The sequence below is a fragment of the Sphaerulina musiva genome (genome assembly GCF_000320565.1).
Source record: "Sphaerulina musiva SO2202 unplaced genomic scaffold SEPMUscaffold_7, whole genome shotgun sequence".
Taxonomy (NCBI): domain Eukaryota; kingdom Fungi; phylum Ascomycota; class Dothideomycetes; order Mycosphaerellales; family Mycosphaerellaceae; genus Sphaerulina; species Sphaerulina musiva.
The window spans coordinates 1074903-1098289 of NW_016017389.1; the positions used below are offsets into that span (position 1 = coordinate 1074903).

Below are 23387 nucleotides of genomic sequence, written 5' to 3' on the forward strand. Positions count from 1 at the left end.
CCCTCCCCACGTCCTTTGCGACCACGCTCACCGAAGACCGCGACTCAACTTCACTCTGGGTGACCACCTGGATCAATACGAATGGCGCCAATTATTCCGACAATGCCCATCTCGGCTACGATGTCTGCCAAATGACTCTCACCGACCTCCCCACCAACACCGAATTACGCGCGCAGAACGACACGGGCGACTGTATGCAAATGCTCGACGACGCGTGCGTTCAGGCCATCCGTTCCGCCGCAGAGACGTACGCGGAACGGTTAATCCTCAACCGCCACGCGACCGCCTTGCACAACGATTCCCAGCTCTCGCAGTCTTGCCCGGAAATCGCTCACATGATCAACGCCGATCCACCGGAAGAATGCGGCCCTTATTTCTCGGCCAATACGACCTGGTACGACGCGGCCGCGTTGACCGATTCCCAATCTTCACCCATCTATCATGGTTGCCAAGCACAAGCCGACGACGACGACGACACCACCACCACCGCCTCCAAACATGGAGATGACCATCATAGCTCTCCGTGGTGGTCTCTCAATTCGGCCAAAAATTCTTACAGTAATCAAATCTACGACTTGGTCGTGACGCATGTCAGTCCCGTCTTGATGATTTGGGTCTCTGTTTCGAATCCTTCTACTTCTACTTCTACTACCCAACCAAATACTAAACCACCGTCGACGGCTACGGCGACTTCCACCGCTCTCCTCAAATGTCTTCGACCCAAAACCATTTCTCCGGGAAGTCGCGCCCCGGCTGTCTTGCCTGCGCCAGAACCTGTGGTACCATTTTCCCAGGACAAGAACAAGCAGGATGGGGAGTCATCAGATGGTAGTAAAAGTAAAAGTACTGATGATGATGACGCCGCCAAGAAAGACAAGAAGAAAAAATCCAAAAAATTAACTGATGCGTGTATTGCGGGAATCGCAATTGGAGCGATTGTTGGTGTGGCGTTGGTGATTGGTGGAGGGGTGATTTGGTGGTTGAGACGGAAGACGAGGAAAATGGCTGCTGTGGCTGTGGCTGGGGCGATGAGGGGCAAGGGGGAGGATGATGGTGATGCGAATGGGAATGAACCTCCTCATGCTGGCGGTCGCGGTAGCGGTGGTGGTGGTCATGGTGATTATGGTGATGGTACGAAGAATTTGCACGAGTTGCCGCAACCATATCGGGTTTTTGAACTCGATGCTGCGGGACGAGAGCCGGTGGAATTGGAGACCAAGTGTACCATGGAGTTGGAAGGGAGTACGCCGAATACGGCTGTCGAAGGGGGGAATGAAATGATGAGGATGGGGATGGGAGGGAGGAGGAGGACGGGGAGTAGTGAGTTTCATTATGGACATGAACATCAACATCATCGGCATGATGGCTTGTGATTGGGCCGGACCCGTCATTTTTATTCTTTATATTATATTTTGAATATATTGAAAAGAAAAAAAAGTCATGGAAAGACTTGTTTTTTTTCCCTCTCAATTTTAAATGCTTTTCATGAAACTGCCTTGAGACTCTCCACGGTATCCTTGATACAGTCGTCAAAAGACCTATACGTCAGTCCCAGATACTGCTTCGCCACGCTCGTATCGATATCATAGAGACCGCCCTCGGGATCATTGCCTCCTGGAGTCTTCTCCGTGGGCAACTTGTCCTTCAATTCGGGATATGCCTTTCCAATGGATTCCGCAATCTTCTTGTTGTTGAAGTATCCCGCTGTCACGAAATATCTCTTCCCGCCCGCTTCGGGCTTCTCGGCAGCCAAGACATGTGCCAAAGCAAGATCGCGGACGTCAATCCAGATGTAGACGCCTGTCTCGGGGACTTCGTCTTTGTATTTGCCGAGCATGGTGTCACGGATCCGTTGGTTGGAAGTGTTCAATGCGTCGAGCGAGTTGAGGTAGTGCACGATGGGACCGAGCACGAGCGGTGGGCACATGGTGGCGAGATCAAAGTTGGGCTTTTCCTTTTCGACGAATTCCCATGCTGCTCGTTCAGCAAAGGTTTTGCTCGCTCGGTAGCCTGCAAAGGGATTCTCGAGGGCTTGGGCGTGCGTGAGAGGACTCCAGTCGGAGCCGCTGTACGTGTGGCCTAAATTAGGAAGTCTCAATTAGCCTGGATCGGTAGTTCTACTCTCGCCCTAAGCCGAACTTACCAGGTCGTGCTCCCTTGGAGGGGTCCAGGATGGCAGCAAAGGAGGAAGTAATGACGACTCGCTTGACGGTGGGAGCCGACTTCTTGATGCTCTTGAGGATTCCTGTCGTGCCAATTATGGCAGGGTCCAGAAGTTGCTTCTGGACATCGGTGACCTGAAAGTGGAATGGAGAAGCTGTGTGCACGACTGCCTCGAATGGAGGATCGGAAATAACGGCCTTGTCGAATGCACCCTCTTGGGAAATGTCTTCAACAATGGCGAAATCCAGGGTGGACTTGTCGTTCTTCGGGTGAGCTTTGGCGATGCGGTCTGCCTTGTCTTGGGATCGAACAGTGGTGACTACGCTGTGGCCATGTTCGAGGAGGATGTCAAGCACGTGTGCGGCAATGAAGCCAGAGCCGCCGGTGAGCAGGACACGCATATCTGCTGATGGAGTGGTATGGAAGTGCTTGGAGTGGTGTGGTGAGAGGAGGAGGGGTCGAGTGAATGTTGTGGAGAGAGTGGGATAGGCGAAGAGGGAGCGTTTTGTAATGATCGGTGTTAGGAGATAGCGAGGGAACATGATTTCATTAGTAATGACCTACTTGTTCACCAGGAGGTCACTACATGTAGGTACAGACCGTTGTCCTTGCTATATCAGTGGTGAGTGGTGAGTGATGAGTGGGTGGATTGACAGCGCTGTCTCCATATGATGTCAGTCTTCAATGCTATTGTGATTCTGCCGTTCAGGTATTTGAAACGGGCAACGCGGCTAGAGCGGAAGATGGTCCGATCAAATAGGCGTTGGAGCGGTGGCAGTTTTCCTGCTGCCTGTACTCTGCCAAGGCGAGAGATTGGACCATGTCGTTCATAAAATGACGGAAATGTGCGGTATAGCAGGATTGTTGATGGATGTTCTTGTTGTTGATATGTGTTGTTATAATGTTACATTGTTGGAAAATACATTAAGATGGAGGTAATCCCCGCGGGGATCTTATAATAGTAATTCCGTGCCGAGATTAGATACTGACAACCGAGACTTGGACCCTGTCATCGTTCACGCCAGCCTACCTCCTCCTGTACCTGGAGCTCGTGCGCGCAAACAATCACGTCTTCCCCATCTATCTTGCCCTGCTCTTCTAATAAACAGCACGACACCAAAGTCCCCACAATCATACAACAAAACAATAATCATCCAACCCGAGCAATAATACCTGTACCTGCCATGGCCATGAACTTCGCACCCTACCAATCCTCTCCCCCCGAATCCGAACGAGCAAAATCGCCTCCACCCCTCCGAAGCCCACCCGGCAGTCCAGGCCCCCACCACACGCGACAGCAGCTCCCCGTGCGCAACATTTCCTCCGTCGCAGATCGCGAAGACCCATGGGCTGCAGCCCGCAATCAGCGTCTGCCTGATCCCTCTCAATACCAAGACTTGGATGATGATGACGACGACGCAGAAGGAGATGAAGAAGAAGGACGAGCCAGTCGCAATCCGTATTACAACGACTATATTGGTGATCGCGCACTCGAGGGAGGAGGGAGTACAGCTTTGGGAGGCAGAGGGGGCTTGATCAGCGTATATGAAACGAGTTTAGGGTTGAATATTGGGATTGAAGCCGCGTTGGCATATTTGCTCTTGCCGCCTGCTGCGGGTGTCGTGTTGTTGTTGTTTGAGCAGAAGAGTGATTATGTGCGCTTTCATGCTTGGCAGAGTTCTTTGCTGTAGGTTGCCTAAGAGAGAAACAAACCCCCAATGGGAGGACGGGGCGTGAAGTGTGGGAAAATGAAAAGGGGTGGCTAACTTATCATGTGGCTAGGTTTTCTGCACTGTTCTTGCTACATATCATCTTCATTTGGACGACCATTGTGAGCTGGATGCTGTTTGCTGGCGATATAGGACTGATCGGCTATCTGGCCTACGGAGCGTGGAGATATGCCGAGACGCTGGACCGAGTGGAAGTACCCATATTTGGACCATTGGCGAGCAGTTTCGTCGACGATGAATGAAAAAAAGAATCATGACCGAGGAGATCCTCGATTGATATGCGACATTTGCCGGGCGACGAGATGGCGAGGAAGCTTGCCAAAGCCTTCCTGAGGAAACTCATGCTAGGTATCAAGTCGTCCTTCTCAGTGGCGGCCACAGGTCTATCTACTGCACTAATATAATCCCATCTGCCCCGCAATATGCTCAGACGAGTGAGTTGCGCTCGCTAGCCGAAACGCGTCCGACTTCAGCAGCAGATGACACTTACAGTGCCAAGTTCGCGTCTAAGATAATGCCAACTACACTGAAAAGTCCTTGGAGTGCATGACCGAAGCTTTTCGGGAATGGGCTGTACCCGAGCTCGACGCACCCCAAAAATAGCCAGGGGCAATGACATGCCTGACCCGTTCAGACAGAACCCAAGGCTCATGGATGAAGTCTAAAAGAGAGGACTTAGGTGCTCCGTCGTTACTGTGATGGATACGGGTCGATGATGGAAGCATCGAAAGCGCTTGGAGGAACCTTGGCATACACGCATCTTCAGACATGGTGACAGAGCGGGAGGCCCATGTCAGTCGTAATACCAACCATAATCGAGCACTAATCTTCTTTTTTATCGAGACTCGAGTGTCGGGCGAGTGTTGGAGAGTCATGTTGCAGATCATCTTGAGAAGAAGAGGAGTGGCACGTAGACTGTGATCTGGAATTGACAGTAGCGATTCCTGCTGAGACGCTTCTCGTACACAGCGAGATGGTGTCGCTCTTCTGTTCGTCTTGGTCATCTCCGGGGGTGGCCAATGTCTTGGGATAAACAGTATGCTATCAGAATCATGATTCTCGTAAATGTTTATTGGAGTCCAGATTAGAGTCGTTGCTAAGACAATGCCAAAGTACGTGTGTGCCCGTGCATAGATATCGTAGGAGTGAGATTTCTTAAACTCGCCCTAATCATTCACTCACAGCGCACGAAAAAATCATCGCCTCCGTTCCCGGCATCCTCCCCAAAAATTCCTGCAAATTGGACATCTCATCGCGACTTGCTCCACGCACTAATATCGTTGATCGAAAGCGTTCCAAGTCTCTTTTCTTCTCGGATCGTCAGCGAACTCACCGAACAAGTCTGCACCAAACACCTGCGCGCTCAGATAGCCGTAATACCCAGCATCGTAGCCCGCGAGAAGGTGGAACGTGCTCGCATACGGGTATCCAAGTTCTTTTGGATCAGATACGGAAAGGAATTCGAGGCGTGTTTCGAAATCGGCGTAGAGTTGAGTAGGATCTAGGGCGTGACAGGACTCGGGTGTGGGGAGGTCGTGCACGGTCATGTCGAAGCGGAAGCCTCTCGGATGTTTCTAGTGTATTCGTTGCGTAGGCTGTCGATCCGATTCCTCCTCTCAAGCAAGTCGGCAATCCCTTCATGGGGTAATCTTCCATGACCACATCGAAGGAAGTTTGCTAGCAGCTCGTCGAGATATTTTGCATGCTCGGCTTCCAGGTGCATATTCCTGTCCTTGACCGCTTGCAGTAAGAGATAGACGTCGTGGTCGTTATTGAATTCGCTCCACGCTTGATCCCATAGGTGATTTGCCTCTTTTGAGGCTTGTCGGGTGCGATCGTCGGGCGCAGCATATTTCAGCATCCCGATCACTCCATAGCTATCCTCGATCGCGTGTTGTGCGTCCGCTAAGGGGGTTACTACACTCTCATATGTCGCTGCTTGTAGACTCACGTTTCGGACGACCTTCTCCCGCACTTCCCGCAACTTGTCGATATTCCCTCTTGTAAGGGGGAAAATTTTATCCTGAGCGATCAATTTGAGACAAGCTTGAGGCGGTGATCGTTGATGTGCCATGGTCTACGTGACGAGAAGTCAGATCTCGATCGAAGGAGGCGGCAAGCGAACGATCAATGGACATTATTTCTACCTCCTGACTCGAACGAGGGCAGTCTGTCAGATAGCAGACGACCATTATGAACGGCACATGACCATCGTTGACAGTCGAATACTACCGGCAGCCCAGCTTCCCTGTAGTAAGCTAGAGCTAGCCACCATTCGGAAGTATAATTTAGTTTCACTCAGGAGTCGGATAGCACATGACCGTCATTGACAGTCGGATACCACCGGCAGGGGAGAGGTATGGGCTGTTGAACACCACCCTCCGGCAAAGAGGCTGTAGTAACCTGTTCTACCCTTAGAGTATCTACGTTAAGGTACGCGTACTAGTACTCTCGCGCCGTATCGTAATTACGCGTCCGGCGCGCCGAAGCAGTTGAATAACAGTTGTGTAGTGTCTAGAGACACTATTCCGCACTTATTCGGCGCGTTTTCCTGTTATTCCCTCCTCAAGGGGTAACACCAACCATAATCAGTACATGTAGCTCATGAACCAACTGTACACTACCAGGGGGAGAGCTACCTGAGGCATTAGTTCTGTCTTCTGCTAGGAAATCAACGTACCTCGTGAACTAAGGGAATCATAATCTCTCGGCATTCGAGCTGGTCATCAATCTGCAGATCTACAGGCAGCAGTCATCTGCTCGCCCACAAACCGTTTCCAGACTTCACGTTCGTCCAAAATGCTCCATCATGTAGCGTACTGTTCTTCCGCATCTGAGCTCTGTCCTCAAAGTTGAAGATATACTCAAAAGCCTCCTAGTACGCTTTATCCGCATCAGGTCTATCACTCAATCTTCCTCGTCGCCTTCGTATGCTCTCTCTTCGACTAGGGTTGCTGGATTCCAGGGACGTCCCAATGCCAGAATCGAAGAAGTCCACATCCTCGTCTTCGTCATCAGCTTCCGCAGCAGGTGTAACAGGTCGTAAACTAGGCTCCTCATCGTCGCCTTCTTGTTTGATGCCGTTTGTGGGCGACTGGTATCGCAGAGGCGCTTGCCCTGCCAGAGTTGGGAATGTGCGCTCAGTTTCCGACATTGCAGCTTTTGCATCTTCCTCCTCCTCGACTTTGATCTTTGTTGGTGTCTTGTCGAATTGCGTTTCTGACTGTCCTCTCGGCTTTGGCGACGACAGGTAGAAAGACACAATCGCCCAGGCCAAGCCGAAGAACAACATCTCCGTGACCCAGAAAGCCGTAATGAACAATGCAGCAGAGATGATCCGATGATTGTACATGATCCATCTCAAACCCGTGAACCGTGCCCGGAAGTGTGCCACAGCACTGTATATCTGCAGCCGATGCGTACTCTGCACCTCCAAGTGTAACATAGCAGGCAGTCCCGCTCTTCCTTTCCCAAAACTCACCTTCTCAAATATGGGCACTCTCAGCTTATCCTTCTCCTCTCTAAGATTGAAAAAATACCAAGGTAGACTCTTGGCGGTATAGATATGATCCACGATCCAACTTCTATACGGCACGATCGCCGGTCTCCTTGATATGGCGAGGACAGTCCCTGCATCGTCTCTCATGCTCGTTGGGGTCATGGCCAGCCTTGCTGCATCGAGAATGCTGTCTACAGAAGAGCTCTTTCTCTCGTCGGCGGCATACATGGTGACCTCTAGCATGAAGTTCCCAGCATCGCGATTCTCTCTCGTGCGCGGCAAGTCTAGCTCCACCACGACATCGTATCCTTGTCCTGCCACTAGTTCAGGGGATAGACTGATGCTCCCATAAGGATATGGGTGTTCTTTCGGGGAAGCGAACTTGGAGTGGAGTTGTCCTTGTGGTCTGTAGACATTGTCGAACTGGAGGTGGATGGTGCGTTCGAAGCCTATACGTGGGATGTACGACCAGTAGAAGAGGCCGTAGGCTGTCGTCGCGAGCGCGAGGAGCGTGAGAGTGGCGGAGAAGAGGAGGAAGGTGGTGAGATACGCGCGTAGAGCGGTGCGAGAGACAAATGGATAAATGGGCTTGAGGAAGGCCGACTATAGCGGAGGTATCAGCAGAGTCGCGTCGCTCTACGCGTGGTGGTAAGTGTACTTTGACGGCAGCGATGACACCTCGAGGTCGTGTGTCTTCATCCTCAACGTCTTCCAGAAGTTTCTGGCGTGGTTGAGACGCCATCTCATAGCAGCACAAGGTACCTGTATCGAGCAAAGGACGAGGAGTATGTAATGTGCATGTACCTGAGGTGAGAGTTTGATATCAAGAAATGTGACGTAGAGTGAGTGCATGTAGGCTAGAGGGGACTAGACTGACGACTGGCAAGCGCGAACGAACCTCAATCTCATGTGATACCCGGTATACCTTATACATACATTAGGTACATGTGTGTATACAGGTATATATAAAGTACCTTGCCTTGCTCGAGTTATCGTCGACGCGGACGATTAGATGCTCATTTCCTCAGAAGCTACAAAGTAGAGGCTCGCACCTTAGAAAACTCGGACTTGGTAGCCGACGATTGGTCATCAATGCGTACATGTATGTGGTGGCTGTTGTCTGTGCTGTGGTTGTATTGCAAGATCTACGGACATCAGCTAGCTCGCACTTCGCGACAGCCAATGCATCACGAGACCACATCATTATTCTCCAGAGATACATGTACCTTACCTTACCTGTTCGCATTATTCCACAGGCGTTTCAGTATTGCGGCTTTCGGCTCTGTGGTGAATAGAGACTCTTCGTCGTGAAGGCGACCTGACACAGCATAAGTACCTACCTTACATGTAGGAGGTACTTCGTAGGATCATCAAATGTTCATACTCAACCGCCTCCTTCGCCACGATGACCAACCAAGATGAAGTACCACCGCAAGCTCACATCGGCCATCCAACCATTCATATCCGCCTCATTGGACCAGTCGCGCTTATTCATCCAATCCACGCTCCGACGCGAGCACAACTGACACCAGCTGGAGATCTCTTGCACCCTCACGATCACATGAACATCTTCAACATTAGTCCGTTATCGAAATTTGACCATGTTCATTGGGAACACAGAATGCCATTACCAAAGCCTAAGGTAGAGCTCGTCCAAGGCCGTCTAGGAGATTTCGCGCGTTGTCAGCACAACGTCTTTACTCTCGGAGTCCGCAGATAACACATCTGGCTAGCGTCAAGTAAAAGATCGTTGCCAACCTCCCCACGAGGTACGATTGTCTACGCTGCTCCGAGTAGGCTCAATCTGCTGATTCGGACAGCATTGGGGATGGCGGGCAAGCATCGTGATAGTACTGCATTCAATTTCCTCGCAATCGCTGAAGTCTGTGCAGCCAGTAGTCAAAGATAGTATGCAGCAGCAGCTATATGTACTTGTACTTTACCTTGGGCCACAGGTTCAGGTCATTCAATGCCTTAACAATACTTGACGGGCAGTAAGACTGCACATGGAAACGAAGAATATGTTATCGTATCCTGCATGTACTCATCCTGTAAGCACTCGCATGTTACGAATATCTGTACAACAGTATCGATAGGTACCTCCTGAAGCCTGTACGTATTTCTCGTGTGACGTGAGTAACAAGTCCCATTTGAAGCTGATAATCCTGAGCTGCCAGAAGGGACCTATCTTACTATACCTACATATAGGTAGTGCCTGATGAAGATGTCGTAGGGAAAGAGAAGAGAATGCAATACCTCCTACCTCCTATGTCGGCAAGTCGGCGTAATGGAACTAAGCGAAACCTTAACTGAGCTCGTCGTCAACAGCTCTTGCCTAGACTGGAACCATCGACCATCAAACACCTTCCAGTGCTAGACATCTTCATCGAACACTGAACCATTTTCCGGCCCCACGCATCCGAACCCCCATACCAACACTTCTCCGGTACATCATCACCCCACAGTTCACACCAACACCGCCACGATGTCGACGCTCGAGGATCTCGATGACATGGAGCGCGATGGCAAGAAGGAGGAGAACAACGACGGCGACAAGAACAAAAAGGGCTCCGATGCGGACATGAAGGACGCAAATGGCGACAGAGCCGATGATGACAAGGAAGAGGATCAGGAAGAGCAGATCGACGCCGAGATTCTCAATTCCAGCACACGCGACATCCAAGCCCGGCGGCGACTACTGGAGAACGACTCGCGGATCATGAAATCCGAGTACGCGCGTCTGCAGCACGAGAAGCAGAGCATGGTGGACAAAATTAAGGACAACGTCGACAAGATTGACAACAACAGGCAACTGCCATATCTGGTGGGCAACGTGGTCGAGATTCTGGATCTGGATGTCGAGGCAGAGGCGCAAGAGGAAGGCGCCAACATTGACCTTGACGCCACGCGCGTGGGCAAGTCGGCCGTCATTAAGACTTCCACTCGGCAGACGATCTTCCTCCCCTTGATAGGTCTTGTCGATCACGACAAGCTGAAGCCCGGTGATCTGATTGGTGTGAATAAGGATTCATATCTCATCCTCGATACGCTGCCTGCCGAGTACGACAGTAGAGTCAAGGCCATGGAGGTGGACGAGAAGCCGACAGAGAAATATACCGATGTCGGTGGTCTTGACAAGCAGATCGAAGAGCTGGTCGAGGCAGTAGTCTGGCCCATGAAGGAGGCTGAGCGCTTCAAGAAGATTGGAATCAAGGCGCCGAAGGGTACCACCATCTTCGTTATGCAGTCGAGATCTCAGCTAATATGACGACAGGTGCCCTCATGTATGGCCCTCCTGGAACGGGAAAGACCCTCCTCGCCCGAGCCTGCGCAGCGCAAACCGAAGCCACCTTCCTCAAACTCGCCGGTCCTCAGCTCGTACAAATGTTTATAGGAGATGGCGCGAAGCTCGTCCGTGATTGCTTCGCTCTCGCAAAAGAGAAGGCGCCATCGATCATTTTCATTGACGAGCTGGATGCCGTGGGCACGAAACGATTCGACAGTGAGAAGAGTGGTGACAGAGAAGTGCAGAGAACCATGTTGGAGCTGCTTAACCAACTGGACGGTTTCGCATCCGATGACAGGATCAAAGTGTTGGCTGCGACGAACAGAGTTGATGTGCTCGACCCGGCTCTGCTGAGATCTGGTCGCTTGGACAGAAAGATCGAGTTCCCCTTGCCCAATGAGGAAGCACGAGCTCAAATCTTGCGCATCCACAGCAGAAAGATGACTGTCGATGAGGGCGTAAACTGGCCGGAACTATCGAGAAGTACGGACGAGTTTGGAGGTGCTATGCTGAAGGCAGTCTGTGTCGAGGCTGGCATGATCGCGCTGCGTACCGGTCACAGCAAGATCTCGCATGAGCACTATGTGGATGCTATCTCCGAAGTCCAGGCCAAGAAGAAGGTAAGTCACCATCCTACTAGACATGTTCGTGAGGAACTCTGGCTAATGATTTGCGAAGGATACCGTGAACTTCTACGCCTGAGCAATACTTTGTATGGCTCTATATTGCTCTACTTTATGCGGCGCGTCCATAGACCATGTACAACACCTAACGAGTCACTCGAAACGAAAGCTAGCACTCAGAGCATCAGACGCTCTTCCGTTTCCAGGGCCTATACCATGACTTGACACAGTCATGCTGATAGTCGATGAATACAGCGCAGACTACCGCAGCTTACCGCTATGAGCGCTCGACACAATCATGCATGTGACAAACTTGAACAACAGAATCTCACTACAACGTAAGGGTCTGTCGAGAACCTTGAAGAAACTACATTCGAGGCAATCGAATTTCCGCCATGGCACAGTCTCTGCTTCCAGATGCTTCAGTACATGTAGTCCCAGAAACATACATTCTTGTCGGCGATGCATTCACCAGTCACTCTTCTGTTATCTGCCTTTCTCGCCAATCCTCAGTCCTGCTTCCAGTGCCGTAGTCAGCAAGCGCATGTCGAAGGCAAGTCGTACCTCCTAGAGTGAGGGAGGACCCGGGCCAATGAGCAGCTAGCAGTCATCACTCACCAGACATCACCTACATCTTCAAATGTTTACTTTTCCATCATAAAACTCATGCAGAGAACCTGTGCCAAAATGGCTTCCGCTGCTGCCCGCGACGAGATTCGACACTACGAAGTCCTGGTGCTCGGTGCTGGAATGTCAGGTCTTGCTTGTGCATCAAGACTCTATCAGCATCAACACTACAAAGCCAAGAATCGCCTGCTCGTCCTCGAAGCACGAGATCGCATAGGTGGTCGGATACAGTCCGTACATGTCAATGGATGTCGTCTGGATACAGGAGCGAATTGGATTCATGGCATAGGCACAGCGGATCAACCAAATCCGCTCATGACAGTGTTGCCACACAAACGGCTTAAGAAGCTGGGTGGCGTGGTTGCCTTTGCCGCGCAGGAATGTACGGAGTCGCGGCCGGGTCAGGCTAGTAGTGACTGGGTTGAAGTCAAATCGCTTGGCAGTCCGAAGGAATCGAAAGGTCGTGATCTGGTCATCCCGGCCAGTGCATCAGGCCCTATCATGGCTGCACTGTGGGACACGATAGAGTCGCTGCACGAGATGGCTGCAGCAGAATCCGCAGATGAGGCTAGAGATACGACCATGCTGAAGGCTATCACGAAAGCTCACGGATTTAAGCAAGCTTTTAAAGACATTCCTAAAGAGTACCACGCTTCGCTCAGCGCTATGCCTCAATTTATTGAAGTGATGGAAGCTGGTCCACTGGCAGCACAATCGGCGGAGCAGGCGAAGGGAAGTGTTGGGATGGGTCTACTTGAATTTGCCATTGATGACTTCGATGGGGATCAGGTCTTCCTGCAAGATGGCTATACTGCTGTCATTGAAGAAGTTGCGAAGGACTTGGTGGCTGCCGATCTCATCCAGCTGAGCGCCGAAGTGCAGCAAGTCGACTGGAGTGAGAAGCCAATTCGAGTCAAGACTAGTCAAGGTACGTATACGGCCGATGAGGTGGTATGTACGCTGCCTCTTGGTGTGCTACAGCACCATACGCCCGCGCAATATTCCGATTCCACTTCGACACTGTTCCAGCCAGTGCTTCCTACGGATAAGTCAGAGTCCATACAACGCCTTGGTTTTGGCACCCTGGACAAGATCATGCTGGTTTACCATAAGCCTTGGTGGACAGAAGAACCATATACATCAATCTTCAAACATGCTGTCGTTGACCGGCCACTTGAAATGGGTACCGAGGAAGACGTGGGCTTGGTGGAACGTGAGCAGACTTCCCTAGACTCTTTCATGGGATTTACAGAAGAGCTGCCAGGTATTGCGATCAGGGAGGACGGCTCCAACTCGACCGGCCCTCGACTCTTATCTTTGGTGAATCTGCAGACTCTCACAGACCAGCCGGCACTTTCATGCTTCGTCTCTTGCTCGAATGCAGTGCAAGTTGAGGCCATGACGGATGATCAAGCAGGCGCTCTTGTACATCGTGCGCTGACGCAGTGGCTGGGTCGAGAGGTTCCGACACCCAGTGCTGTGCATGTCAGCCGCTGGGCATCTGATGAGTACTCCAGAGGCAGCTACAGCCATATGATCAAAGGTTTATCAGAAACGAGGCATCGAGAAGCGTTTCAAAAGCCAATTCGTGGTGCAGAAGGTGCTACGCTGAGGTTCGCTGGTGAACATACCAGTCGTAACCACTTTGCCACGGTACATGGTGCGCTCATCAGCGGATGGCGAGAAGCAGACGATATATTGAAGCATTTGGAACCGTCGTAGTTCTGCTCATCTGAGAGGCGGACATATTCAGCATTCGATGTCCTGTTGTGCCACCTACGCCGCGGGTTTTTCACCACTCATCAATATCTAAAGTCACACGTTCACAGCCCGGGGCTATTGGTACCGCTCTCAAATGTCCACGATGAAGCTTTCTACGCTCTATATGGATTTACTTAGGTGTAGGTGATTCGGTCCGGTCCGGGCCGAGGATGCCGTTCTCGGCTCCACTTCGAGTTGTTTCCGCTGCACACTCCCCCTTCCTCTACCCTATCCTCTTCTCTTCCTCTACACTCCTCTTTCCTCTCTTCTTCAATACTTACACTGGCCGCAGTAGCCACAGTCTTCAGCAGAGCACGCGGTATAGTCTGGTTCGGCTTCATCATCGCCCGAATCAATACCTACACCGTCCTCGGCGTCTGAGTCCGCATCTGCATCCAGATCCTCCTCGCCCGTGTCGTCGTTGTCACCCCTAACGGCGCGCGACCAAGTCTGCCTCAAGTCTACTGGTAGAGCTAGGTTGACGTGTCCTCGTACATGTCGGAATTCCAGGATGCCGAGCTGTTGCGAGCAGACCTCAAACGATGTCCCCGAGCGCTCCCTCGCATATGCAATAATCTCCCCCATCAGTGCTGACAAGATGCGGATGTCGCTCTCGTGCTCTGCCTCCCACTTGGCGATGTGTTCTCTGACATCCATCACTTCGATGTCGTTGAACACGCCTTTCTGATGGTACGCTAAGATGAAGTTTGGGATCTGCCTCAACCAGAGTCGATCGAGCTCGCCGGCAAGCACATCGTGGCTCTTTCTGAAAAACGAACGTGTCTTGATGTCAAAAATGGCTTCTTGTGGGATCACCTTCCCACCACCCATCACCCGAAGACCTTGCGAAGATGGTAGTAAAGGATGCCCTCCTCCGGGGCTCGATTTGCCAATGTGACTGTCAAGATATCCGTCTCCCTCGTGGCGCACTATGCACTCAAAGCCGCCAAGATCGTACTTGATAAGCCGCTGATGTGAGACAGACTTCTTTACGCAGTCGTCAAGAGATGTGTAGGCATCGGGCATCGAATGACCGTACCCGCGGACGTCAAGGATCTTCTCAGTTGGGCTACTCTCGCGCCGGACGAAGAACACTGTTTCGCCTACGGCCTCCACGATGAAGCGAAATGTCTTGTCAGCTCGACGCGAGAATCGCAGCAGGTTCCCCAAGGTGCTACCGCACGCGAACAAGTCGACTTCCGTCGTGGCAATGTCAGGGGTTTGAGCCAGGACTGCGCAAACGGCGGCTTCGAGAGGGTGTTTCGAATACTGTGCAGCATTGATATCACGATAGTATTCGCCAGCGTCCTCCTGAAGCTGCGGCGGGCTCTCATGTGGCGTCCACTTTGGAGGCAAACCTGGATCAAAATCAGAATCCCTCTCGGACTTTTGGTGATGAGAGGGGATATTACCAGGCACAATCATCGTTGGTACGTTGTCCTCCAGCCAATTGAAAGAGGCAACATACTGACTACCAGTGATTCGTGGCGAGCTCCCAGCCAGCACAGACCTTTTCACCTGCTCGTAGGTCAAGGTACGCATCTTGTCGCCAAATAGTGGTGGTGGTGGTGACTCTGAAGTCGCTGTTGAATGCATTGATCGTCCACTGCCCCGACTGCCAATCCAACGGCCTCGTCGCGGCCCACGATCCCCGTAGCGACTCGCATGAGCTCCTCGCCTATACATCTGGACGAGTTGGAGTCGACCAGAGTTGGTGTCAACTGCGGCTGTGTCGATCGATTCTTTCGATGGTCACAAAGTGACGAAAGGCACAACGAGCGCGTTTGTGTTGAGCGGCCCACTTGCGCTTGTAACAGCGAACCAACTACAAGCAAGCGGGACCTTGCATGAGTGAATCCACTTTTGCCGCCTCGCAGTCACCGATAATCAGTGTATACCTCCTAGACTTTGCGTGATATCTGCGGAACCTTCAAGTCGCGGTGCCTCATCTTTGTTATCCGACTGCGCCTTAGACACGCGCTGACACCCCTAACGCCCCTTTGAGCTTGTCCAGCACTTCTGACACACTTCCGGCACTACTTCATTCACCAGCGAACATCGAAAACTGTTCACCACTCCAGACAGTCGCCAACCGTCGCGTAGTTCTGCATCGTGACAATGGCAGAATTCAGTCAGAATGGCACCACATCGACACGCGGCGACAGACTTTCTCGACTCCTACATGCCTTCATCACGGGTCTACGGCCCCTTCAAAGCGCTCGCGACTGTCAGCAGTTTGTGGAAGCTATTTGCGCTCAAGCAAATCATGCTGATTGTATCGAAAAGCTAGGCTGCAGTACCTCAGGACTGACTGCATTACACCGAGGAGTGCGATTCGATGAGTCTGTGTCATTCATCAACGGCACGCTACAGAATCTGCTGCTCTACCTTGCTGTTCCAGAGGTCAAGCGGCTGTGCAATGGCGAATTCCTGAAGCGTGTGCTCAAGGCACTGGTCTCGCCACCAAGTCTGTGGAACGCATTGACTCTGGCTCATCAGAACAATGAGCTGTCGCCGCAGACAACCCTTAGCTTTGCTTTCGTGCTCTTGGAGCTTCTGAACTGGACCGCAGATTCCCCTTCCGATGTGGACGGCGTTGCGCGCATCATCACTGAGCAGAAGACCTTCTTGACCTCACAAGACCAACAGTTGCGCGCGATGGGCTGTCGAATCGAACACATACTGTCTGCGAAAGGCGCTGGTCGCAAACCCACTGTTTCTGGGCCTGGCGGTCGACATGATAATGATTTCGTTGACTTCCGTCAGGTAGCCATCTTCCCCACCGAGGACGAGCTTGCCAGCAAAGAATTACCGTACTTTACACCAGCTCACATGCTTTCGAAGATACCAATACCAGAGCGTGTCGCTCATCATCTGAGCAACCAGTTTCGCCTGCTTCGAGAGGATTTCTTAGCCGAATTACGAGAAGATCTGGCAACGTCTTCGTCCAAAAAGTCGAATCGCCGACAGCGAATGCGGCTTTCCGGACTTGAACTTTATGGCATACGCACTGGCGCAGACAAGTCTAGAGTGCCAACCGCCCTGAAAATTTCTGTGGGCAAGGGGTTAGGGGCGTTGGCCAATGCCTCGAATGCGCGCTCGTTCTTGAAGGACAACAACAATTTCATAAAGCACCAATCGTGCGGGTACTTCGTTGATCAAGGCACTGTGATCGCATTCGGCACTATTGCTCGGGACGTGGATCTGCTGTGCCTCAAGCCGCCTGTCATAGCCATTCGCACTCCAGGAGCTGGGGCATTGAAGAAGCTGCTGTTGTCACTGCGCACCTCACAAACCCTTGAATTCGTCGTCATCGATACAGCGGTATTCGCATACGAGCCAGTTCTGCATTGTCTACAGGACAAGCTCGAGTTTCCACTCTGGAAATATCTCCTGTGTCCCGAAGACGCAATCGATGACCTCGAGCTTCCCGACCTGTCAGATAACCTTTCAGATATCGCTCGGAAAATCGAATTGGAACGCGGGCACGACATACAACCCATCCTCGGACTTCGGAAACCTGTGGAGCTGGACGATTCGCAGACTACGTCTTTACTGGCTGGTATGCGTCAAGCTGTATCTTTGATTCAGGGTCCACCAGGCACGGGGAAATCGTTCATTGGCGCTTTGCTTGCGAAAGCTCTTCATGATAATAGCTCAGAGAACTTACTGGTGGTCTGCTATACAAATCATGCTCTGGATCAGTTTCTTGAAGAGCTGATGGACATCGGGGTGCCATCTTCTAGCATGGTTCGACTTGGTTCCAAGTCTACTGCTCGTACCCAACCTCTCAGTCTACGGGAACAAGCACCGGCGAGGTCTCGAACACAGGAGAATTGGGGGGCGATTAACCGACTTGGGGAGGAGACTACGACTCATGCGGACGCACTTCTACAGACAGTGAAAGACTTCAGGAAAACCCAGGCAACCAAATCACAGCTGCTTGAATACTTGGAGTTCTCGGAGGACGATCACGAGTACTTCGAAGCTTTTGAGGTATCCGAGTCATTGGATGGGTTCGCCACAGTAGGCGAGAATGGGTCAGTTATCGACGAAGGGTACCTGCTGTCCAGATGGATACAAGGTAAGGATGCGGGCGTTCTCCAGAAACCCATTTCGCCCCGACATGTCGAAATCTGGAACATGGACGAAGCCGACAGGCAGTCGAAGCTGCGACAGTGGGAAGACGCGATGCTCGCCGAGGCAGCCGATGAAATTATTGCTCGAGCGCAAGTCTTCGATGCCAGTCAGCATACTTTGCAAGAAGCACTTCACCAACGAGATACGGAGCTCATCCAGAGTAAGCGTATTGTAGCTTGCACCACTACGGCATCCGCAATGTACGCCAGGCAGCTTCAGAGCGCTGCACCAGCTATCGTCTTGGTCGAAGAAGCCGGCGAGATTATGGAGAGCCACGTTCTGACCGCAATGACGCCAAACACGAAACAATTGATACTGATTGGGGATCACAAACAGCTTCGTCCGAAGGTCAACAATCATGCCTTGACTGTCGAGAAAGGCGATGGGTATGACCTCAACCGCTCTTTGTTCGAACGTCTTGTACTGGCTGGGTTCCCTCGCGCCACCTTACAACAACAGCACCGAATGTGCCCAGAGATCTCGGATCTGGTGCGTCAGCTCACATACCCAAGTCTTCTGGATGCACCCTCGACGATGCAACGGGAAGCACTGCGAGGGCTACAGAGTCGGGTCGTATTTATCAAGCACACCAAACTTGAGCTCATAAGTCAAGTAGCAGACAGAAGAGATCAGGGGGCTAGTGTCAGCAAGCAGAACGCGTACGAGGTCAAAATGGTCAAGAAGATCGTAAAGTATTTGGCGCAACAAGGCTATGGAACTTCAGATCAGGTTGTCTTGACGCCATATCTCGGCCAGCTCAGTCTCCTACGTCAGGAGCTCGCCAAGGAAAATGACCCGGTATTGAATGACATGGACTCTTTCGACCTGATCCGAGCGGGATTCTTGTCACCAGCGAGCGCTTCGCAGACCAAGAAACCATTAAGGCTCTCTACTATTGATAATTATCAAGGAGAGGAAAAAGACATTTGTGTTGTCTCGCTGACTCGAAGCAATCCCGATGGTGATATTGGTTTCCTGGTGTCTCCTGAACGACTTAACGTACTCCTGTCACGGGCTCGCAAGGCTCTCATTGTGATCGGGAACCCTGCTACGTTCGTTGCCAGCAAGAAAGGCGGAGAACTGTGGTCCTCGTTCTTCACATTACTTGCCCGGAAGAACTCTATCCTCGACGGTCTACCAGTTAGATGTGCTCAGCACCCAGAGCGCGAGATGATACTGGCTACTCCTGAAGACTTCGACCTTAAGTGCCCTGATGGAGGTTGCTCAGCGCCTTGCGGTGTGAAACTAAGCTGCGGGATGCACGATTGTCAGCAGAAGTGTCATCGAATGGCAGATCACTCCAAGATGCCATGCTCATTCCGCATCCGGGAGAAGTGCCCACAAGGCCATCGCTTGTCTTGGAGATGCTCGGAAGGTCGTCCCGCATCATGTTACGCTTGCGACAGCGAGACTGCAGCGAGACTTGCACAGCAGGAACGAGATACAAAGCTTGACCAGGAGCGACAGGCAAGACAGATTGCCTATGCTCTGCAGCTAGCGGACATCCAGGCTGAGCTCGATCGCATTCATCAGAAGGCAGCAGATAAGCGCACCCAAGAACAGCAAGAGACGGAGCTTTCACAGCGTCGTACGGATCTCGACAACGCCAAAGCTCTCGCTGCGCAACGCGAAGCGAGAGAGAGGGACGCGGAAGAGCGCAGTCGTTCGCCGGCGAAGGCGCCCCCTTTATCCAGTCGTGATGCTCACCAGCCGTCTGGCTCCGAAGCTCAAACCGATTGGGAGCAACAAAAGGCCGTCGAGGGTGCAAAGAACGACGCGATTGACGAGATCATGAACATGATCGGCCTTGAAGCTGTCAAGGAGCAGTTCCTAGAGATCAAGTCGAAGATCGACATGCTCGTCCGACAAGACTTATCTGTCGCCAAGGAACGTTTCGGTGCCGCTCTCCTGGGTAATCCTGGTACTGGGAAGACTACCATAGCCCGCATCTACGCTAATTTCCTATGTTCCGTAGGCGCTTTACCTGGGAAGGTCTTCATCGAGACAACAGGTGCGAAGCTTGCAACTGGGGGCGTACAAGGCTGCAAGAAGCTACTCGATGATCTCTTGAACCGGGGAGGCGGCGCTTTCTTCATCGATGAAGCCTATCAGCTCGCTTCTGGTTCCAACTTCGGAGGAGGCGCTGTGTTGGACTACTTGCTACCAGAAGTTGAAAACCTCACTGGGAAAGTGGTGTTTATCCTTGCGGGATACAACACGCAGATGGAGAAGTTTTTCCAGCATAACCCAGGTCTACCGAGTCGATTTCCTCGGCGCATGCAGTTCGCTGACTACGAAGACGACGAGCTGTTAGCCATCATGAACTACAACATTGAGAAGCGATACGAAGGACGAATGCAACTCCAGGAGGGCCCAGGCGGTCTCTTTGCCCGAATTGTGGCACGTCGCATCGGACGTGGTCGTGGGAAAGAAGGCTTCGGCAATGCTCGTGAGGTCGAGAACGTAGTGTCGAAGATCGCCTCTCGGCAAGCAAAACGTGTGCGCAATGCGCGCAAAGTGAAGAGACGTACGCCAGGCCAAGGAGACCCTGACGATATGCTGTTCACAGACACCGATCTCCTCGGAGCAGAACCGACCCACGATGCACTTGCTGGCAATAAGTCCTGGCTGAAACTGCAGAAACTGACCGGCTTGCAAAGCGTGAAAGAGTCTGTGAAGGCGCTTCTCTATAGTCTTCAGCTCAACTTCCAGCGAGAATTGGCCGAAGAGCCACTCGTGGAGTATAGCCTGAACAAGGTCTTCGTGGGAAATCCAGGGACCGGGAAAACGACAGTAGCCAAGCTGTACGGCCAGATTTTGGCTGATATTGGCATGCTGTCGAGTGGAGAATGTGTTCTGAAGAAGCCCGCGGACTTCATCGGCAATGTGATTGGTGCCTCAGAAGCGAACACGAAGGGCATCCTCGATGCTGCCGTCGGCAAGGTGTTAGTCATCGACGAAGCATATGGATTGTACGGAGGTCAGGGCGGCCAGGGCAGCAGCTCTGATCCATACCGGACAGCTGTTATTGATACCATCGTCGCAGAGATTCAGAGCGTGCCAGGGGACGACAGATGTGTTTTGTTGCTTGGCTACGAGGAACAAATGGAAGAGATGATGCAGAACGTCAACCCTGGATTGGCGCGGCGCTTCCCTATCGACTCCGGGTTTGTCTTTGAAGACTTTGACGACCAAGACATGGAGGCGATCCTGGACATGAAACTCCAAGATCAAGGCTTCCGTGTGACGGAGCGTGCCAAATCCGTGGCGCTGGGTATGCTCCAACGCGCACGCAATCGCCCTCACTTTGGCAACGCAGGTGAGGTGGATATCGCGCTGAACGATGCGAAAATGCGCCAGCAGAAACGTACTGGCGATGATAAGACCGCAGCAAAAGGCATCCTCGAAGCACAGGACTTCGACCCGGATTTTGATAGAGGGGATCGAGCTAACACAAACGTCGCCATGCTATTCAAGGATAGTGTGGGCTGTGACAGCATCGTCGCTCAGCTGCAGGGCTACCAAAATATCGTGGCAAATATGAGACAACTTGATATGGTACGTCCAGAACTTTTGCTATAATCCCATATGCGCTGACACTTCGCAGGATCCTCGCGAGCAGATTCCGTTCACTTTCCTTTTCAGGGGTCCACCAGGCACTGGCAAGACCACGACCGCTCAGAAGATGGGAAAAGTGTACTACGATATGGGCTTCCTCTCCAAAGCAGAAGTAGTGAGCTGCTCGGCCTCAGATCTTGTGGGCGAGTACATTGGTCATACTGGACCAAAAACGCGAAAACTCCTGGAATCCGCTCTTGGCAAGGTCCTCTTCATCGACGAGGCGTACCGACTGTCTGGAGGTCACTTTGCACAAGAAGCCATTGATGAGCTCGTCGATAGCCTCACCAACGAGCGCTTCTTTCGAAAGCAAATTGTCATTCTGGCAGGTTACGACGCAGACATCAATCGACTGATGTCTGTGAACCCCGGCCTGACTTCACGCTTTCCCGAGACCATTGTGTTTGAGCCTCTCCCGCCACAGGCATGTCTCGATCTACTCATTCAAGTAAGTTTGCCAGCAGCTCAGCCTATATTGCAATGTCCGCCAGGAGTTTTCCTATGCTGACGAACGTGCCAGTACCTGGGCAAGAAAAAGGGTCTTGATCTGTCCCCGATCACAACTATGCCCCCTACGACCACGAGCGAGGTTTTGCAGCATTTCAACATTCTAGCGTCTCTGCAAAACTTTGCGAATGCTCGTGATGTCCAAACTCTTGGCAAGACGATCTTTGGAACGATCATCAAGCATGTCGGTCCAAAGAGATCTGGTGGCATGATAGTCTCGTGTCAGCTTCTACTGACAGAGCTGAGGAACATGATTTCTGAGCGAGCCCGCCGCGAACACGATGCTACCGCACCCGGTGCCAGCGCTTCTTCTAGTAAGCAAGACCTGTTTGCTCCCACGAGGCCCGACAACAAACAGCAGCCAACTACTCAAAATAAATTCCACATGCAAACTCGATCCGCAACGAAGCAACAGACTCACGCAGTCGAAGAGGAGACCTCGAAGACTGAGGATGACCTGCAACAAACGCCATCCGGCGAGGAGGAGTCCAATACCTGTTGTGGCGAGAACCGTTCCGAGCGCACCCCACCAACGACAGAAGTCCTTCTTGTCCAGCGCGACTCTGGCGTGACCGATGCAATCTGGGAGCAGTTACAAGCTGATCGGATGAAAGCTGAACAAGAAGAGGCCGAATTCCAACGTCTCGTCGAGGAAGAGCGTAAACTCCGAGCTTGGCTCAAGGCTTGCGCTGATGAGAAGCGTCAGAGAGAACTTGAAGAGCTCGAGCGGGTAAGGAAGGAGGCAGAGGAGAGGAAGCGCAAGGAAGCTTCAGTGCAGGCGAAGTTGCTGAAAATGGGATGCTGTCCGGTTGGATATCACTGGATTAAGCAAGGTGGTGGCTATCGCTGTGCAGGCGGCTCGCACTGGATGGACGAGGCGAGTGTTGGGGCTTTGTAAATGATGTGAGATGGAAGTTGTTGCAATAGCAAGCAGCCTACCTCCTAGGTGTAGATGCCTTGGTAGCAGATTGAAAAGCGAATGTCACGTCCAAGCATCGAGGAATATATGATATATCTGTTCACGGGTCGGTGTACCATTGAATTGAGTTCAGGTGCTAGCGTATTTTAAGGTTTTTTTCGAAGTGGGGTGTACCCCACTTTGAGGTCAGTGTACCATATAAGAAGCATCTCAGCTTGAATTAATTCCTCTTTCCTTTCATCCACTACAACAATCCACCGTGGCCTCCACTCCACCAATCTCCACCACACCACACCACACCACCACCACTCCACTGAATCAATTCATCAATTGATTCATCAATTGAATTAATCTTCTTTCACATCTCTCTCCTACCTGACACACCATTCAACCGAATCGATTCACAAATCGATTTGCAAATCGATTTAGGTACTAATTGAGAATGCCTCCAACACCTGCGACGGAATGGTACGAGAAGATGGTGGAGCAAGGAACAATGCCTCTGGGAATGGCA

General features: G+C 51.9%; 11 protein-coding genes across 11 annotated transcripts; 7 read left to right on the plus strand and 4 right to left on the minus strand.

The window, feature by feature from the left end:
* Positions 1 to 122: 122 nt before the first annotated feature.
* SEPMUDRAFT_126890 (uncharacterized protein) lies at positions 123 to 1265 on the plus strand (the record flags this gene model as incomplete). The annotated part of the gene is made up of 1 exon (XM_016902110.1): positions 123 to 1265. A coding segment is annotated over exon 1 (704 nt), but the record flags the coding sequence as incomplete, so codon positions are not given.
* Positions 1266 to 1366: 101 nt separating this feature from the next.
* On the minus strand, positions 1367 to 2650 carry SEPMUDRAFT_68819 (ketoreductase). The gene is made up of 2 exons (XM_016909840.1): positions 2144 to 2650; positions 1367 to 2079 (listed from the first exon to the last, which is right to left on the minus strand). Exons 1-2 carry the CDS (start codon positions 2562 to 2564, stop codon positions 1484 to 1486), a joined length of 1017 nt encoding a protein of 338 aa, XP_016759441.1. The 5' UTR covers positions 2565 to 2650; the 3' UTR covers positions 1367 to 1483.
* Positions 2651 to 3698: 1048 nt separating this feature from the next.
* Positions 3699 to 4135, plus strand: SEPMUDRAFT_28141 (uncharacterized protein; the record flags this gene model as incomplete). The annotated part of the gene is made up of 2 exons (XM_016908439.2): positions 3699 to 3850; positions 3946 to 4135. Coding segments are annotated over 2 exons (342 nt in total), but the record flags the coding sequence as incomplete, so codon positions are not given.
* A 932-nt stretch (positions 4136 to 5067) lies between these two features.
* On the minus strand, positions 5068 to 5967 carry SEPMUDRAFT_118620 (uncharacterized protein; the record flags this gene model as incomplete). Its single annotated transcript, XM_016901441.1, has 3 exons — positions 5068 to 5126; positions 5227 to 5454; positions 5553 to 5967. The coding sequence occupies 3 exons, from the start codon at positions 5965 to 5967 to the stop codon at positions 5068 to 5070; spliced, it is 702 nt and encodes a 233-aa protein (XP_016759443.1).
* Positions 5968 to 6222: 255 nt separating this feature from the next.
* On the minus strand, positions 6223 to 8165 carry SEPMUDRAFT_150288 (uncharacterized protein). Its single transcript, XM_016906068.1, has 3 exons — positions 8051 to 8165; positions 6574 to 7995; positions 6223 to 6444 (listed from the first exon to the last, which is right to left on the minus strand). Exons 1-2 carry the CDS (start codon positions 8132 to 8134, stop codon positions 6769 to 6771), a joined length of 1311 nt encoding a protein of 436 aa, XP_016759444.1. The 5' UTR covers positions 8135 to 8165; the 3' UTR covers positions 6223 to 6444; positions 6574 to 6768.
* A 632-nt stretch (positions 8166 to 8797) lies between these two features.
* On the plus strand, positions 8798 to 9112 carry SEPMUDRAFT_118622 (uncharacterized protein; the record flags this gene model as incomplete). The annotated part of the gene is made up of 1 exon (XM_016901442.1): positions 8798 to 9112. One exon carries the CDS (start codon positions 8798 to 8800, stop codon positions 9110 to 9112), a length of 315 nt encoding a protein of 104 aa, XP_016759445.1.
* Positions 9113 to 9765: 653 nt separating this feature from the next.
* SEPMUDRAFT_150290 (26S protease regulatory subunit 6A) lies at positions 9766 to 11757 on the plus strand. The gene is made up of 3 exons (XM_016906069.1): positions 9766 to 10616; positions 10667 to 11298; positions 11357 to 11757. Exons 1-3 carry the CDS (start codon positions 9878 to 9880, stop codon positions 11378 to 11380), a joined length of 1395 nt encoding a protein of 464 aa, XP_016759446.1. The 5' UTR covers positions 9766 to 9877; the 3' UTR covers positions 11381 to 11757.
* An 823-nt stretch (positions 11758 to 12580) lies between these two features.
* On the plus strand, positions 12581 to 13753 carry SEPMUDRAFT_150291 (amine oxidase). The gene has a single exon (XM_016906070.1). It carries the CDS (start codon positions 12595 to 12597, stop codon positions 13648 to 13650), a length of 1056 nt encoding a protein of 351 aa, XP_016759447.1. The 5' UTR covers positions 12581 to 12594; the 3' UTR covers positions 13651 to 13753.
* A 206-nt stretch (positions 13754 to 13959) lies between these two features.
* Positions 13960 to 15231, minus strand: SEPMUDRAFT_109414 (uncharacterized protein; the record flags this gene model as incomplete). The annotated part of the gene is made up of 1 exon (XM_016900780.1): positions 13960 to 15231. One exon carries the CDS (start codon positions 15229 to 15231, stop codon positions 13960 to 13962), a length of 1272 nt encoding a protein of 423 aa, XP_016759448.1.
* On the plus strand, positions 15059 to 15587 carry SEPMUDRAFT_150292 (uncharacterized protein). The gene is made up of 2 exons (XM_016906071.1): positions 15059 to 15119; positions 15189 to 15587. Exon 2 carries the CDS (start codon positions 15355 to 15357, stop codon positions 15538 to 15540), a length of 186 nt encoding a protein of 61 aa, XP_016759449.1. The 5' UTR covers positions 15059 to 15119; positions 15189 to 15354; the 3' UTR covers positions 15541 to 15587.
* A 220-nt stretch (positions 15588 to 15807) lies between these two features.
* SEPMUDRAFT_68831 (AAA family ATPase) lies at positions 15808 to 22871 on the plus strand (the record flags this gene model as incomplete). Its single annotated transcript, XM_016909841.1, has 3 exons — positions 15808 to 21387; positions 21437 to 21895; positions 21968 to 22871. 3 exons carry the CDS (start codon positions 15808 to 15810, stop codon positions 22850 to 22852), a joined length of 6924 nt encoding a protein of 2307 aa, XP_016759450.1. The 3' UTR covers positions 22853 to 22871.
* Between the last annotated feature and the right edge of the window lie 516 nt (positions 22872 to 23387).